General features: G+C 57.4%; 1 protein-coding gene across 1 annotated transcript; it reads left to right on the forward strand.

Moving 5' to 3' along the window:
• Window positions 1-536: 536 nt before the first annotated feature.
• Window positions 537-16,761, forward strand: LOC122495271 (extensin-like). Its single transcript, XM_043601007.1, has 4 exons — window positions 537-580; window positions 679-715; window positions 14,321-16,286; window positions 16,436-16,761. Exons 1-3 carry the CDS (start codon window positions 537-539, stop codon window positions 15,890-15,892), a joined length of 1,653 nt encoding a protein of 550 aa, XP_043456942.1. The 3' UTR covers window positions 15,893-16,286; window positions 16,436-16,761.

A 16,761-nucleotide genomic window follows, 5' to 3' on the forward strand; every position in this document is an offset into this window, starting at 1 on the left:
CTCAGTCTCTCGTTCTCTGTCTCTCTCCACCTCTCCCCTCCGTCTCCGTCTCCCGACCCTGTCGTCTCCTGCCCCCTCCCGCCTCCAGCCCCCCGTCGGAGGCCGCCAGGCCCTCTGCTGCGGTTTCTGCTCAATAAAGCCGTTCTGTCCTCACTCTCTCGCTCCCCTGGCCTCCTCCTTTCCTTCCTCACTCCTCCGACCCGATCCCGGCGGGCCTCCCTCCCAGAGACAGCAAGAAACTGAGGCTGAGAGACCGGCCGAGAGGCTGGGGAGAGAGGGAGAAAGACGATGCAGAGGGACACCCGGAGTCAGTGAAACAGAGACCAAAACAGGGGGGGCCAGAGACTCAGAGGTGGGACAGACCGTGGGACGGCAGAGACGCCCAGAGACACACACAGTGAGGTGGGGAGACGCGGAGACACAGAGGGACTCAGAGACCCAGAAACGGAGACCGGGCAGCGCCCCGCCCCCCTGACACAGCTGAGCAGCCCACCCCACCCCACCCCCCACCCCCAGGCCCCGTCAGGCCCGGGACAATGCGCCCTTGTCCCCGACCCCGCTCCAGTCCGGCAGCTGGAGGGTGGGCTGGGTCCCAGGGGAGGGGCCTCCACCCTCAGACTCCCCCTTCTCCCCCATCCTCCTCCCTCTGGCCTCCCAGCCTGCTTTCTGCTTTGCCAGGGAAGGGGACAAGCGTTTCCAGGGCACGAGCCGAGCCGTAAGGACGTGAGACGCCTCCTGGCCTCCCCCGCACCCTCTTGTCCCCTTCCCCTGGACCCTCCGCCTGTTCTCCCGGAGCGTCCAGCGTCCGGCTCCCATTCCTGGAGGAAACGGGCATTTTTAAATCCCTAGTGTTTGTCAGGCAAGTTCCACACACCGCCTCTCACCTGATACTCTTGGCTCTGCTGTCCCTTCCGCCCGCCCCATTCCCTGCACTTCTTCCCGATCCGTCTGAAAATGCGCATTTGTGGGGCACCTACTGTGTGCTGGGAAACCTACAAACTCTGTCTGCTCTCTCAACCACACACTTTTCTCCTCCCCTGATTCCTTTCTTCCCTCTCTCCTTTCTGACCTTCGGCTCCCTCCCTCCCGGGGGAGGGAATGGACACATATTGAGCACTTACTGTGTGCTGGGTAGTTTACACATCTTCCCTCCCTTCCCCCACACCTTCTTCACCCCCTTCCCCCCTGTCTCTCCTCTGTCCCCTCCGCATCCTTCTGGGCTCTCTGCTCTCTTCCAAGGCAAAGAACACACATTTACCGAGCACCTATGGCATGCCAAACAATCGCCTGTGCTTCCTCCGCTGTCCTCTCACCCTGCTATTTCACTGACCTGTGGTTTCTGCTGCTTTCTGCTCTCTGCCAGAGAAGGAACGGGCACTTACTGAGCACCTACTGTATGCCAGACAATCTCCGTACGCTCTCCTCCCCCCTCAATTCTCCCTGTTCCTTCATTTCTGACTTCTCCTTCTTTCTGCTCCGTCAGCTCTTCCTTGGGGAAGACGACAAGCAACTAGGGAGCACCAACTGTATGCCAGGCAATTAACATTCCATCTCATCTCCTCTTGCCTCTTTTTCCCTGTCCCTCTCGCTCTGCCAGGCTTCTCCCTTCCCTGGGCCCTCTTTTGGGAAAGAGAAGGAGCATTTACTGAGCACCTCCTGTGTGCCCCATGATTTGCCTGCACTACCTCCGCCTGTGCCTCCTCTCCTCTGCCAGCTCTTGAGGTTCCTTCCTTCCTTCCGGTCCGCCACCCTCACGGCCTCCTCTGCCCTCGACCTCAGCCAACCTTCCTTTCCCTTCGCCCGTGCCTGCGTCTTCCTTTTCCTCTTGTTCTCTCTCTCTGCCCCTAGGAAGACAAGGTGCATTTATTGAGTGCCTCTTGGGTACCCACAGCCTAACCTACACACTCGCTTCTCCTGGGCTCCTTCTCTGCTCTAGCTCGTCCCCCTCCTCTCTGCTCTGTCTGCTCTCTCCCGGGGAAGGAGATAGGCATGAATTAAGCACCTGCTGTGTGCCGCTCCTACGCATACACTGCCGTGGCTTGCTTCACTGCCTCTGTTCTTCCTTCTCTCTCCCTCTCTGCTTCCTTCCCTCCTCCTGGCTGCTTGTGTGCTCATTACCAAGGAGGGCAATGGGCAGTTATTAAGTACCTACTGTGTGCCCGCTGTTCTACATACACTGTCTCCTTCCCTCACAACTTCTCCTGTTTATTCTCTCTGCTGGAGCCTACGCTTCCCTGTCTTCTTTCTCCTGGGAAAAGAACTATCAGTTAATAAGCACCTACTGTATGCCCAGCAATTGCCACCAATGACTCTCTCTCTCCTTAGGCTGTCTTTCCTCCCGTTTTTCTGCTACGGTGGTCTCTTCCCCTTCTTTCGACGTGTTTCCTCGCTCCTGGAGACGGGAATGGGCATTTCGAGCACCTACGGTGTGCCAGGCTCTTTACAAGCACAGCCCCCCCTGCTCACTGCCTCCTTCCCCCTCCCCCTCCCCCTTCCCCTCTGCTGCCTCTTCGCTTCCTTCCTGCTCTCAGTGCTGCCGGCGACGGGACAGGGAAGGGGCACTGATGGAGCACCAGCTGTGTGCTGGGTCATTCGCCCGCGCTGAGCCGGCTCCTTCCTTCCACCTTTGGCCCCGCCCTGCCCCTTCCCGGCCCTTCGCCTCCCTGCCTTCCTTTCTCTTGTTCTTCCTTCTCAGTTCCAGGCAGAAGGGATCTCGGGGCCCTGGGGGGGGGGGGTCCTGTCACCACCACTGCAGAAGCGCAGGCCGTGTCCGGCCCCTCGCAGCCACGGTGACCGCAAATCCGGGCTCCGGTTTGATTCCTTCATTAGAGAAAAGAGCGGATGTGGGTGACGGCCACTCTCTGGTGTCCGGGAGCGACAAGAGGACTGAATGAAGGCTGAGAGAGACAGCAAGAGAGAAAGTGCTAGAAGGGAACCGGGGAGGCAGCGGGTGCCCGCGGCAGGCGGCGCCTTACTACCTCCCCCCTCCCCCCCCCAGCCGATGGCCACACCGAAAAATATCGGAAGGGGAGGGGGGCCTTCCTCCCTCCCTCTCCCCCCCTGCTCGCTCCAGTGTCCGCCCCACCCCCGCCCTCCAGTCCGCCTCGGTCAGACCCCCCCCCTCCCCCCCCCGCCAGCGGCTGCCACGCGGCTCTCTCGCCCCCTCTCTCACTCTCTCGCCTCTCTCAGACCCTCTCTGTGACTTTCGCTCAGACTTTGTCTCTCTCACAGTCTGTCTCTCTCAGACTCTTAGACTCTCTCAGACCTTGTCTCTCAGTCTCTCTCTCGCCTCTCTCAGACCCTCTCTGTGACTTTCGCTCTCTCGCATTCTCTCAGTCTCTCTCTCCGACTCTCTCAGACACTGTCTCTCTGACTCTGTCAGATTCTCTTTGGATCTCTCTGTGACCCAGTCCCGCTGACTCTCTCTGTGTCTCTCAGGCTCTGTCTCTCAGAATCTCTCTCTCTCTCCTTGGATCTCTCTCAGTCCCTCTCTTTCTCTCTCTTTCACGGTCCCAGACTCTCTGGCTGAAACTTTCTCTCTCTGTCTCTCTCTCTCTTTCAGACCTTGTCTCCCTCGGATTCTCTCTCAGACTTTGTCTCTCTCAGTCTGTCTTAGACTCTCTATGACTCTGTCTCTCTCAGACTCTCTCCCTCTCTGTCTCACTCAGGCTTTGTCTCTCTCAGACTCAGACTCTCTGACTCTGTCTCTTTCTCTCTCTCTCACACTGTGTCTCTCAGACTCTCTCGGACTCTCTCAGACTTTGTCTCTCGCAGAGTCTCTCTCTTTCAGACTCTCTAGGACTCGGTGTCTCTCAGACCGTCTCTGTCTCTCTCAGACTGTCTCCCTCAGATTCTCTCTCTCAGACTGTCTCTCGGACTCTCTCTTTCAGGCTATCTCTCTCGGACTCTCTGAGACTTGGTCTCTCTCACAGTCTGTCTCTCTCAGACTCTCTCAGACCTTGTCTCTCAGTCTCTCTCTCAGACTGTCTCCCTCAGACTCTCTCAGATTCTCTCAGACCCTCCGTCTCTCTCCCTGCCTCTCTCAGACTCTCTCTTTCAGGCTATCTCTCTCGGAGTCTCTGAGACTTTGTCTCTCTCACAGTCTGTCTCTCTCAGACTGTCTCTTAGACTCTCTCAGACTATCTCCCTCAGCTTCTCTCTCTCAGACTGTCTCTCATTCAGATTCTCTCTCAGACTCAGTCGCTCTCTCTCAGACTATCTCTCTGTCTCTCTCTCACACTGTCTCTTAGACTCTTTCAGGCTGTCTCTCTCTGTCTCTCTCAGACTTTGTCTCTCTCAGTCTCTCTTAGACTCTCTAGGACTTGGTGTCTCTCAGACCATCTCTGTCTCTCTGACTCTCTCACACTGTCTCTCATTCAGATTCTCTCTCAGACTCAGTCGCTCTCTCTCAGACTATCTCTCTGTCTCTCAGACTCTCTCAGACCGTGTCTCTCTCAGTCTCTCCCTCAGGTTCTCTCAGACTTTCTCTCAGACCCTCCGTCTCTCTCCCTGCCTCTCTCAGACTCTCTCTTTCAGGCTATCTCTCTCAGAGTCTCTGAGACTTGGTCTCTCTCTCACAGTCTGTCTCTCTCAGACTCTCTCTCTCGGACTCTCTCAGACTTTGTCTCTCGCAGAGTCTCTCTCTTTCAGACTCTCTAGGACTCGGTGTCTCTCAGACCGTCTCTCTCTCTCTGACTCTCAGGCTTTGTCTCTCTCAGACTGTCTCTCATTCAGATTCTCTCTCAGACTCAGTCGCTCTCTCTCAGACTGTCTCTCTGTCTCTCTCTCAGACTGTCTCTTAGACTCTCAGACCTTGCCTCTCAGTCTCTCTTTTAGACTCTCTAGGACTTTGTCTCTCAGACTCTCTCAGACCCTCCGTCTCTCTCCCTGCCTCTCTCAGACTCTCTCTCTCGGACTCTCAGACTCTGTCTCTCTCAGTCTCTCTTTTAGACTCTCTCAGACTGTCTCTCAGACTCTCTCTTTCAGGCTATCTCTCTCGGACTCTCTGAGACTTTGTCTCTCTCACAGTCTGTCTCTCTCAGTCTCTCTCTCAGACCGTCTCAGACTGTCTCCCTCAGATTCTCTCAGACTTTCTCTCAGACCCTCCGTCTCTCTCCCTGCCTCTCTCTCTCAGACTCTCCCTGCCTCTCCCTCAGACTCTCTTAGGTTCTCCCTCAGACTCTCTTCTCTGTCTCTCAGACTCTCTCTTTCAGGCTATCTCTCTCGGACTCTCTCAGACTTGGTTGGTCTCTCTCACAGTCTGTCTCTCTCAGACTCTCTCAGACCTTGTCTCTCAGCCTCTCTTTCAGACTCTCTAGGACTTTGTCTCTCAGACTTTCTCCCTCAGATTCTCTCAGACTTTCTGTCAGACTCTCCGTCTGTCTCCCTGCCTCTCTCTCTCAGACCCTCTTAGGTTCTTCTCTGTCTCTCAGACTGTCTCTCAGACTCTCTCGGACTCTCTGAGATTTTGTCTCTCTCACAGTCTGTCTCTCTCAGACTGTCTCTCAGACTCTCTCGGACTCTCTCAGACTTTGTCTCTCGCAGAGTCTCTCTCTTTCAGACTCTCTAGGACTCTGTGTCTCTCAGACTCTCCGTCAGACTCTCAGACCTTGTCTCTCAGACTCTCTCAGATTCTCTCTCTCTCTCTGACTCTCAGGCTTTGTCTCTCTCAGACTGTCTCCCTCAGACTCTCTCAGACCCTCCGTCTCTCTCCCTGCCTCTCTCAGACTCTCCGTCAGACTCTCTTCTCTGTCTCTCAGACTGTCTCTCAGATTCTCTCTCTCTCTCTCTCTCTCTCTCAGACTGTCTCTCATTCAGATTCTCTCTCAGACTCAGTCGCTCTCTCTCAGACTATCTCTCTGTCTCTCCGACTCTCTCAGACTTTGTCTCTCTCAGTCTCTCTCTCTCAGACTCAGACTCTCTGACTCTGTCTCTTTCTCTCTCTCTCACACTGTGTCTCTCAGACCCTCCGTCTCTCTCCCTGCCTCTCTCTCTCAGACTCTCCCTGCCTCTCCCTCAGACTCTCTTCTCTCTCTCTCTCACGCTCTCTCTCAGACTATCTCTCTGTCTCTCAGACTCAGACTCTCTGACTCTGTCTCTTTCTCTCTCTCTCACACTGTGTCTCTCAGACTCTCTCGGACTCTCTCAGACTTTGTCTCTCTCAGTCTCTCTTAGACTCTCTAGGACTCTGTGTCTCTCAGACTCTCCGCCAGACTCTCAGACCTTGTCTCTCAGACCCTCTCAGATTCTCTCTCTCTCTGTGACTCTCAGGCTTTGTCTCTCTCAGACTGTCTCCCTCAGACTCTCTCAGACCCTCCGTCTCTCTCCCTGCCTCTCTCAGACTCTCCGTCAGACTCTCAGACCTTGTCTCTCAGACCCTCTCAGATTCTCTCTCTCTCTGTGACTCTCAGGCTTTGTCTCTCTCAGACTGTCTCCCTCAGACTCTCTCAGACCCTCCGTCTCTCTCCCTGCCTCTCTCAGACTCTCCGTCAGACTCTCAGACCTTGTCTCTCAGACTCTCTTAGGTTCTCCCTCAGACTCTCTTCTCTCTCTCTCAGACTATCTCCCTCAGATTCTCTCTCTCAGACTTTGTCTCTCTCAGACTCTCTTCTCTGTCTCTCAGACTCTCTCTTTCAGGCTATCTCTCTCGGACTCTCTGAGACTTGGTCTCTCTCTCACAGTCTGTCTCTCTCAGACTTTGTCTCTCTCAGACCCTCTTAGGTTCTCCCTCAGACTCTCTTCTCTGTCTCTCACGCTGTCTCTTAGACTCTCTCAGACCTTGTCTCTCAGTCTCTCTCTCAGACTCTCTCAGTCTCTCCCTCAGATTCTCTCAGACTTTCTCTCAGACCCTCCGTCTCTCTCCCTGCCTCTCTCAGACTCTCTCTTTCAGGCTATCTCTCTCGGACTCTCTGAGACTTGGTCTCTCTCACAGTCTGTCTCTCTCAGACTCTCTCAGACTGTGTCTCTCAGCCTCTCTTTCAGACTCTCTAGGACTTTGTCTCTCAGACTGTCTCCCTCAGATTCTCTCAGACTGTCTCTCAGACTCTCTCGGACTCTCTGAGATTTTGTCTCTCTCACAGTCTGTCTCTCTCAGACTCTCCGTCAGACTCTCAGACCTTGTCTCTCAGACCCTCTCAGATTCTCTCTCTCTCAGACTCTCTCAGACCCTCCGTCTCTCTCCCTGCCTCTCCCTCAGACTCTCTTCTCTCTCTCTCAGACTCTCTCTCCCTGCCTCTCTCAGACTCTCTCTCTCGGGCTCTCTCAGACTTTATCTCTCTCAGTCTCTCTTAGACTCTCTAGGACTCGGTGTCTCTCAGACTGTCTCTGTCTCTCTCAGACTCTCCGCCAGACTCTCAGACCTTGTCTCTCAGACCCTCTCAGATTCTCTCTCTCTCTCTGACTCTCAGGCTTTGTCTCTCTCAGACTGTCTCCCTCAGACTCTCTCAGACCCTCCGTCTCTCTCCCTGCCTCTCTCTCTCAGACTCTCTCAGACTCTCTCTCGAACTCTCTCAGACTGTCTCCCTCAGATTCTCTCTCTCAGACTGTCTCTCGGACTCTCTCAGACTTTGTCTCTCTCAGACCCTCTTAGGTTCTCCCTCAGACTCTCTTCTCTGTCTCTCACGCTGTCTCTCGGACTCTCTCTTTCAGGCTATCTCTCTCGGACTCTCTGAGACTTTGTCTCTCTCACAGTCTGTCTCTCTCAGACTGTCTCTTAGACTCTCTCAGACCTTGTCTCTCAGTCTCTCTCTCGCCTCTCTCAGACCCTCTCTGTGACTTTCGCTCTCTCGCATTCTCTCAGTCTCTCTCTCCGACTCTCTCAGACACTGTCTCTCTGACTCTGTCAGATTCTCTTTGGATCTCTCTGTGACCCAGTCCCGCTGACTCTCTCTGTGTCTCTCAGGCTCTGTCTCTCAGAATCTCTCTCTCTCTCCTTGGATCTCTCTCTGACCCTCTCTTTCTCTCTCTTTCACGGTCCCAGACTCTCTGGCTGAAACTCTCTCTCTGTCTCTCTCTCTCAGACCTTGTCTCCCTCAGATTCTCTCTATGACTCTGTCTCTCTCAGACTCTCTCCCTCTCTGTCTCACTCTCAGGCTTTGTCTCTCTCAGACTCAGACTCTCTGACTCTGTCTCTTTCTCTCTCTCTCACACTGTGTCTCTCAGACTCTCTCAGACTCTCTCAGACCGTGCCTCTCTCAGTCTCTCTCTCAGACCGTCTCAGACTGTCTCCCTCAGATTCTCTCAGACTCTCCGTCTCTCTCCCTGCCTCCCTCAGACTCTCTTCTCTGTCTCTCACACTGTCTCTCAGACCGTCTCTCTCTCTCTGACTCTCAGGCTTTGTCTCTCTCAGACTGTCTCTCATTCAGATTCTCTCTCAGACTCAGTCGCTGACTCTCAGACTATCTCTCTGTCTCTCTCTCACACTGTCTCTCAGACTCTCTCAGACCCTCCGTCTCTCTCCCTGCCTCTCTCTCTCAGACTCTCTCAGACTCTCTCTCGAACTCTCTCAGACTGTCTCTCAGACTCTCTCGGACTCTCTGAGATTTTGTCTCTCTCACAGTCTGTCTCTCTCAGACTGTCTCTTAGACTCTCTCAGACCTTGTCTCTCAGTCTCTCTTTCAGACTCTCTAGGACTCTGTGTCTCTCAGACTGTCTCTGTCTCTCTCAGACTGTCTCCCTCAGATTCTCTCTCTCAGACTGTCTCTCGGACTCTCTCTTTCAGGCTATCTCTCTCGGACTCTCTGAGACTTTGTCTCTCTCACAGTCTGTCTCTCTCAGACTCTCTCAGACCTTGTCTCTCAGTCTCTCTCTCAGACTGTCTCCCTCAGACTCTCTCAGATTCTCTCAGACCCTCCGTCTCTCTCCCTGCCTCTCTCAGACTCTCTCTTTCAGGCTATCTCTCTCGGAGTCTCTGAGACTTTGTCTCTCTCACAGTCTGTCTCTCTCAGACTGTCTCTTAGACTCTCTCAGACTATCTCCCTCAGCTTCTCTCTCTCAGACTGTCTCTCATTCAGATTCTCTCTCAGACTCAGTCGCTCTCTCTCAGACTATCTCTCTGTCTCTCTCTCACACTGTCTCTTAGACTCTTTCAGGCTGTCTCTCTCTGTCTCTCTCAGACTTTGTCTCTCTCAGTCTCTCTTAGACTCTCTAGGACTCTGTGTCTCTCAGACTCTCCGCCAGACTCTCAGACCTTGTCTCTCAGACCCTCTCAGATTCTCTCTCTCTGTGACTCTCAGGCTTTGTCTCTCTCAGACTGTCTCCCTCAGACTCTCTCAGACCCTCCGTCTCTCTCCCTGCCTCTCTCAGACTCTCCGTCAGACTCTCAGACCTTGTCTCTCAGACCCTCTCAGATTCTCTCTCTCTCTGTGACTCTCAGGCTTTGTCTCTCTCAGACTGTCTCCCTCAGACTCTCTCAGACCCTCCGTCTCTCTCCCTGCCTCTCTCAGACTCTCCGTCAGACTCTCAGACCTTGTCTCTCAGACTCTCTTAGGTTCTCCCTCAGACTCTCTTCTCTCTCTCTCAGACTATCTCCCTCAGATTCTCTCTCTCAGACTTTGTCTCTCTCAGACTCTCTTCTCTGTCTCTCAGACTCTCTCTTTCAGGCTATCTCTCTCGGACTCTCTGAGACTTGGTCTCTCTCTCACAGTCTGTCTCTCTCAGACTTTGTCTCTCTCAGACCCTCTTAGGTTCTCCCTCAGACTCTCTTCTCTGTCTCTCACGCTGTCTCTTAGACTCTCTCAGACCTTGTCTCTCAGTCTCTCTCTCAGACTCTCTCAGTCTCTCCCTCAGATTCTCTCAGACTTTCTCTCAGACCCTCCGTCTCTCTCCCTGCCTCTCTCAGACTCTCTCTTTCAGGCTATCTCTCTCGGACTCTCTGAGACTTGGTCTCTCTCACAGTCTGTCTCTCTCAGACTCTCTCAGACTGTGTCTCTCAGCCTCTCTTTCAGACTCTCTAGGACTTTGTCTCTCAGACTGTCTCCCTCAGATTCTCTCAGACTGTCTCTCAGACTCTCTCGGACTCTCTGAGATTTTGTCTCTCTCACAGTCTGTCTCTCTCAGACTCTCCGTCAGACTCTCAGACCTTGTCTCTCAGACCCTCTCAGATTCTCTCTCTCTGTGACTCTCAGGCTTTGTCTCTCTCAGACTGTCTCCCTCAGACTCTCTCAGACCCTCCGTCTCTCTCCCTGCCTCTCTCAGACTCTCCGTCAGACTCTCAGACCTTGTCTCTCAGACTCTCTCAGATTCTCCCTGTCTCTGTCTCTCAGACTCTCTTAGGTTCTCCCTCAGACTCTCTTCTCTCTCTCTCAGACTGTCTCTCATTCAGATTCTCTCTCAGACTATCTCTCTGTCTCTTGGACTGTCTCTTAGACTCTCTCAGATCCTCCGTCTCTCTCCCTGCGTCTCTCTCTCAGACTCTCTTAGGTTCTCCCTCAGACTCTCTTCTCTCTCTCTCAGACTATCTCCCTCAGATTCTCTCTCTCAGACTTTGTCTCTCTCAGACTCTCTTCTCTGTCTCTCAGACTCTCTCTTTCAGGCTATCTCTCTCGGACTCTCTGAGACTTGGTCTCTCTCTCACAGTCTGTCTCTCTCAGACTTTGTCTCTCTCAGACCCTCTTAGGTTCTCCCTCAGACTCTCTTCTCTGTCTCTCACGCTGTCTCTCAGACTCTCTCAGACCCTCCGTCTCTCTCCCTGCCTGTCTCAGACTCTCTTCTCTCTCTCTCGGACTCTCAGACTCTGTCTCTCTCAGTCTCTCTTTTAGACTCTCTCAGACTGTCTCTCAGACTCTCTCTTTCAGGCTATCTCTCTCGGACTCTCTGAGACTTTGTCTCTCTCACAGTCTGTCTCTCTCAGACTGTCTCTTAGACTCTCTCAGACCTTGTCTCTCAGTCTCTCTCTCGCCTCTCTCAGACCCTCTCTGTGACTTTCGCTCTCTCGCATTCTCTCAGTCTCTCTCTCCGACTCTCTCAGACACTGTCTCTCTGACTCTGTCAGATTCTCTTTGGATCTCTCTGTGACCCAGTCCCGCTGACTCTCTCTGTGTCTCTCAGGCTCTGTCTCTCAGAATCTCTCTCTCTCTCCTTGGATCTCTCTCAGTCCCTCTCTTTTCTCTCTCTTTCACGGTCCCAGACTCTCTGGCTGAAACTTTCTCTCTCTGTCTCTCTCTCTCTTTCAGACCTTGTCTCCCTCGGATTCTCTCTCAGACTTTGTCTCTCTCAGTCTGTCTTAGACTCTCTATGACTCTGTCTCTCTCAGACTCTCTCCCTCTCTGTCTCACTCAGGCTTTGTCTCTCTCAGACTCAGACTCTCTGACTCTGTCTCTTTCTCTCTCTCTCACACTGTGTCTCTCAGACTCTCTCGGACTCTCTCAGACCCTCCGTCCTCTCTCCCTGCCTCTCCCTCAGACTCTCTCCCCTGTCTCTCAGACTCTCTCTTTCAGGCTATCTCTCTCGGACTCTCTGAGACTTTGTCTCTCTCACAGTCTGTCTCTCTCAGACTGTCTCTCGGACTCTGTCAGACTTTGTCTCTCTCAGACCCTCTTAGGTTCTCCCTCAGACTCTCTCTCTCGGACTCTCAGACTCTATCTCTCTCAGTCTCTCTTTTAGACTCTCTCAGACTATCTCTCAGACTCTCTCTTTCAGGCTATCTCTCTCGGACTCTCTGAGACTTGGTCTCTCTCACAGTCTGTCTCTCTCAGACTGTCTCTCGGACTCTCTCAGACTTTGTCTCTCTCAGACCCTCTTAGGTTCTCCCTCAGACTCTCTTCTCTGTCTCTCACGCTGTCTCTCAGACTCTCTCTGTCTGACTCGCAGACTTTGTCTGACTCTCTCTCTCACTCCGTCTCTCAGACCATCCCAGGCGTTCTCTCTCTCAGAGACAGAGTCCTCTGTCTCTGATTCCCTGTCTCAGTGAGTCTCCTTCTTCATCTTTTTTCTCACCTGTTCCCCTGTCCCCACCCACTTGGTCTCTTCTGCATCATCTCTGACCTGCTCTCCTCCCACACTACCTTCTAGTTGCTTCTGCTCACACCGTCTTGATGGTGTCTGGCTTCTCCTCCTCCTCCCCCTCTCCTTCCCCCTCCTCCTCTCCCTCCTCCCTATCCCCTTCCCCTCCTCCCCCTCCCCCTCCCCTTCCCCTCCTCCCTCTCCCCCTCTTCCTCCTCCTTCTCCCTGTCTCTTTCCCCCTGCTCCTCCCCCTCCCCCTCCCCTTCTCCTTCCCCCTCCTCCCTCTCCCCCTCTTCCTCCTCCTCCCCCTCTCCTTCCCCCTCCTCCTCCCTGTCTCTTTCCCCCTGCTCCTCCCCTCCCCCTTCCCCTTCTCCCTCTCCCCCTCTTCCTCCTCCTCCCCCTCTCCTTCCCCCTCCTCCCTCTCCCCCTCTTCCTCCTCCTTCCCCCTCCTCCTCCCTGTCTCTTTCCCCCTGCTCCTCCCCTCCCCCTCCCCTTCTCCCTCCTCCCTCTCCCCCTCTTCCTCCTCCTCCCCTTTCCTTCCCCCTCCTTCCTCTCCCCCTCTTCCTCCTCCTCCCCCTCTCCTTCCCCCTCCCCCCTCTTCTCCTCTTCCTCCTCTTTCCCCCTCCTCCTCCCTGAATCCTTCCCCCTCCTCCTCTCCCTCCTCCCTATCCCCTTCCCCTCCTCCCTCTCCCCCTCTCCTTCTTCCTCCTCCCTCTCCCCCTCTTCCTCCTCCTTCCCCCTCCTCCTCCCTGTCTCTTTCCCCCTGCTCCTCCCCCCTCCCCTTCCCTTCTCCCTCTCCCCCTCTTCCTCCTCCTCCCCCTCTCCTTCCCCCTCCTCCCTCTCCCCCTCTTCCTCCTCCTTCCCCCTCCTCCTCCCTGTCTCTTTCCCCCTGCTCCTCCCCCTCCCCTCCCCTTCTCCCTCCTCCCTCTCCCCCTCTTCCTCCTCCTCCCCCTTTCCTTCCCCCTCCTTCCTCTCCCCCTCTTCCTCCTCCTCCCCCTCTCCTTCCCCCTCCCCCCTCTTCTCCTCTTCCTCCTCTTTCCCCCTCCTCCTCCCTGAATCCTTCCCCCTCCTCCTCTCCCTCCTCCCTATCCCCTTCCCCTCCTCCCTCTCCCCCTCCCCTTCTCCCTCCTCCCTCTCCCCCTCTTCCTCCTCCTCCCCCTCTCCTTCTCCCTCCTCCCCCTCCCCTCTTCCTCCTCCTCCCCCTCTCCTTCCCCCTCCTCCCTCTCCTCCTCTTTCCCCCTCCTCCTCCCCTTCTCCCTCCTCCCTCTCCCCCTCTTCCTCCTCCTCCCCCTTTCCTTCCCCCTCCTTCCTCTCCCCTCTTCCTCCTCCTCCCCCTCTCCTTCCCCCTCCTCCCTCTCCTCCTCTTTCCCCCTCCTCCTCCCTGTCTCCTTCCCCCTCCTGCTCTCCCCCTTTCCCCTCCTCCCTCTCCTCCTCTTCCTCTCCCTCCCTCCCCCCTCCTCCTCCTCCTCTGCCTCCCCCTCTCCCTTCAGTCCCCAGCTGGGCCTCCCCCCACACCCCCACGCAGGTTTTCTTTATTCCCCTCGTCGTGCTCCTCAGAGTTACTCTTTACGTCACACACACCCCTCCCCAATTCTGAACCCAAGCTCCTGTCCTTCTTCACTCTCCCCCACCCAACCCCACCCCGTCTGGCTCCCTGCCCCGCGGCTCTCACCCTCTCCGGAAGCTTCTCTCCTTCCCTCAGGACTTCAAGCCCACCCCATACCCTCCTCCCCGCCGCGCTTCACTCCGCCCCCTCGTCTACCCCTTCCCTTTGCCCTCCAGGCGGTGGCGACGGGGACGGAGGTGGCATCCACACAGCAGCGCCCAGGACAGGAGGGGCCGCTCTGGGGGCCCCGTGTGGCAGGTCCCCCCCCCCACTTCCCTCCGCTTCTCTGCGCGCCTCTCCTCTTCCTCTACTCCTGTCTCCTTCGCTTCCAGCTTCTTTTCCTCGTATCTGCTTCTCGCGCCAACCTCCCGCTCTTCGCTCTTCGGGTTGTGCTCGGGGAGCACCCTCCTGCTTTCCACCTGCCAGTCCCTGCTCCCCTCCCCGTCTCCCGGCCTCGGGCCCTCTCTCACACGCCGATGCTGTCCCCCCACCGTCCCTCCATGGGGTCTCCTATCCTCCCCCCCTTTCTGTCCACACTCCCGCTCGGCTTTTCACTGTACCTTCTTTTCAAGGACTTTTTACTCCTCTTTCTGCTCCGTCTCCCCCCCCCCCCCGCCCCCGCCCGGGTCCTCCCGCCCTTGCGTCTCTACCCCCTCCACGCCCTCCCCCCAACATTTTCCTTCTCCATTTCGCCGCCTGGCGTCGTCCCCGAGGGTCTCCCTCATCCCGTCCCGTCCGTCGGTCTCTCGGCCCCACATCTGCCCCTCCCCCCAGGTCCCCGGCCGCGCCCCCGGCCCCCTGCCGCCTCCGACAGCGGGGAGGCCCCTGGCCGGTCGCCCCCACGAGCTGGTGACACCCGTCTCCTGCCCCCGAACAGACAGCCCCGTGTTTTGGGTGTCCCATTTCGCGACAGTCAGGTCACGTCCCGGGACCGCCAGCCCGCCCGTCTCCAGCTCCTCGCGCGCCCGGGGCCGGGGGACACTGCCGGCGACCCGGAAGGGCCCCGTCTCTCGGGAGGCGACACAGCCTCCCTTGCCTCTTCTCTGGCTCCGGCTCTGTCGTTCCTTCGGCCCCCTTCATCACCCGGCTCCTTCCGCACGCCGTGGGCTCCGGGCTGTCGGTGTTCCCGGCTGTCACTTCTTCGTCTCCTGTGACACTTCTTCCGTGACAGAAGCGCCCGCGGCGTGGCGGCCGGGCGCCGAGGAGGGAGAGGCGTCTCCGCAGCGGGGTGTGACCTCGGTCTCCGGTCGCCTCGCCTGGGCCGGGCCCCCACCCCACCCCACCCCACCCCACCGGACCCCGGCCCCGGCTTCTGGGCGTGCGCGTGCCTGCCCCTGCCAGTCTGCGCGCGCGCACGCGCCTGTCAGGGCCGGCCCGTGCGCGCGCACGCGCCTGTCTGTGTGCGCGCGCCTGTGCCTCTGCGTCCGCGCGCGTCTACCTGTGCGCGTGCGCGCCCCGGCCCCTGCGGGGGGGGGGGCCCTCCCCCCGCCAGTGTTTCCGACCCCCTCTCCCTCCCCCATCCCTTCCCCTCCCCCTCTCGCTCCCCAGCCGCCCCTCACTGCCCCCCTCACTCTTCTCAGCGCGGCTTTGTGCTCTCTCCTCCCCATCCTTTTTCTTCCACTCCCTCCCCTCACCTCCCCACCCCCTCCGGGCTCCACGCGCGCCTGGCACTCCCCGCCCCTCGCTCACACCCCTCCTTTCTCGGCCTCTCTCCTCCTCCGCCCCGCTCTATCCCGCCTGCTCGCCCGCTCGCTCGCTCGCTCGCTCTCCACACTCGGGTCCCCCTTGTTCTCGTCTCTAGTTCCCGTCCGCTCTCCCCCCTTCCTCCGCCTGCTCTCCTCCCTGTCCTGCTCCGCCTTGGCCTTCTCGTCGCGGCCCTGGCCGAGCTCTCCCTCCTTCTCTGTCGCTGTCCCCGTTCCTCCCCGTCCCCTTCCGCTCTCCCCGCCCTGCGTCTCTGCCTTCTTACCCCGTCTGGCCTCGCGGCTCCCGGTTCGCTCCTCCGCTCCGCACCCTCCCCTGCTCTCCCGGACCGTCTTCTGCCCCCGCCCGTCTTCTCCCGTGCGTTCCCTTCCACTTCCGACTCTCTGCCTTCACCTCTCTCCCTCCTTCTCCTTCCCCAGACGTCGTTCTCCCCGCCACCGTCTCCCCTCTCCCCGCCTCTCTCTCCGGACCTCCCCCCAGCCTGTCTTCTCGGTCTCCCTTCCTCGTGCCCCTCCTCATTGCGTGTGTTTCCCCCTGCGCTTTCTCTTCCCTTCTTTCCTCCCGGCTCCCCTCTCCTGCTGGCTTCCATCCCTTCTCTCCCCACCCCTTCAATCTCTCTCCCTCTTTCCTCTCTCTCCTCTCTGAATCTGCTGCTTCTCTCTGTCTCCCCTCCCAGACTTCTCCCCTCGCACTGGCCTCCTTTCCTCTGAGCCTTGTCTCCCGGGAGGCCCCTCCACGCCCAGGCCCCCGCAGGGGCCCTGAGCTCCTCTCCCATCTCCCTGCCTGAAGTCTTGAGCTGACATCCACCTGGGGATCTGTGCCGCGTTCGTGGCAAGAGGCTGCACAGCCCGAAGCAGGGCTGCGAAGCCTGCGGCCCCCCGAGGTGCAAGGGCATGTGTGACACCCTTTTTCTCTCTCTTTTCTGCCTGTCCTGGACCCTGGACACTGCCCGGAGGAAGGAGGCCTGCCCCTGGCCCAGGAAGGAGGAAACGAGGAGCTGGCCAGAGACCGGGAGTGAGGTGCCTGGAGACCACAGCATGTAAGTGGCAGGGCAGGGACTGGCTGGGCCACCCTGCTCCTTCCCCACTCTGCTGATCCCTGGTGGGCTTGGTGAGCATGGTGGGAAGGAGGCTGCCTCCTTTCTGCCCCGTTCCCCTCCCCAACCCCCCACAATCCTCTCTTCCTCAGGCGACATGGAGCGTGGGAGGACCTCACCCGACTCCCGTTTCACGGATGAGAACACAGGCACCGGTGTTCCCGAAGATCAGCATCTGCGAGGACAGAGGCTTCGTGGGGACCCCGGCCTTCCCAAAGGGCCAACAGCACCCCCTGCAGGGCACTTCTCTTCGTGGAGAGGGGCCATGTGGGCCTGACCTCCCCAGAGTATCCGGCGGAGTATCCTATGGGCCTGGGAGGTATTCTCTGGCGGTGCGAAACCTTTTATCGCCGCCTACTGATAAAGGACGGAACTGCAACCCGGCTGGATTAGGCACCGTGAATGGCCGCGAAAAACA

Source organism: Prionailurus bengalensis, chromosome E2, assembly GCF_016509475.1.
Source record: "Prionailurus bengalensis isolate Pbe53 chromosome E2, Fcat_Pben_1.1_paternal_pri, whole genome shotgun sequence".
Classification (NCBI taxonomy): Eukaryota; Metazoa; Chordata; class Mammalia; order Carnivora; family Felidae; genus Prionailurus; species Prionailurus bengalensis.

Excerpts from the sequence above, each read along its gene's own strand:
- LOC122495271 (XM_043601007.1), top strand. The coding sequence starts at position 537 with ATGCGCCCTTGTCCCCGACCCCGCTCCAGTCCGGCAGCTGGAGG. Across the intron at positions 581-678 it reads TCCAGTCCGGCAGCTGGAGG|GGAAGGGGACAAGCGTTTCC; the intron begins GTGGGCTGGGTC and ends CTGCTTTGCCAG. Across the intron at positions 716-14,320 it reads TCCAGGGCACGAGCCGAGCC|GTCCCCGGCCGCGCCCCCGG; the intron begins GTAAGGACGTGA and ends CCCTCCCCCCAG.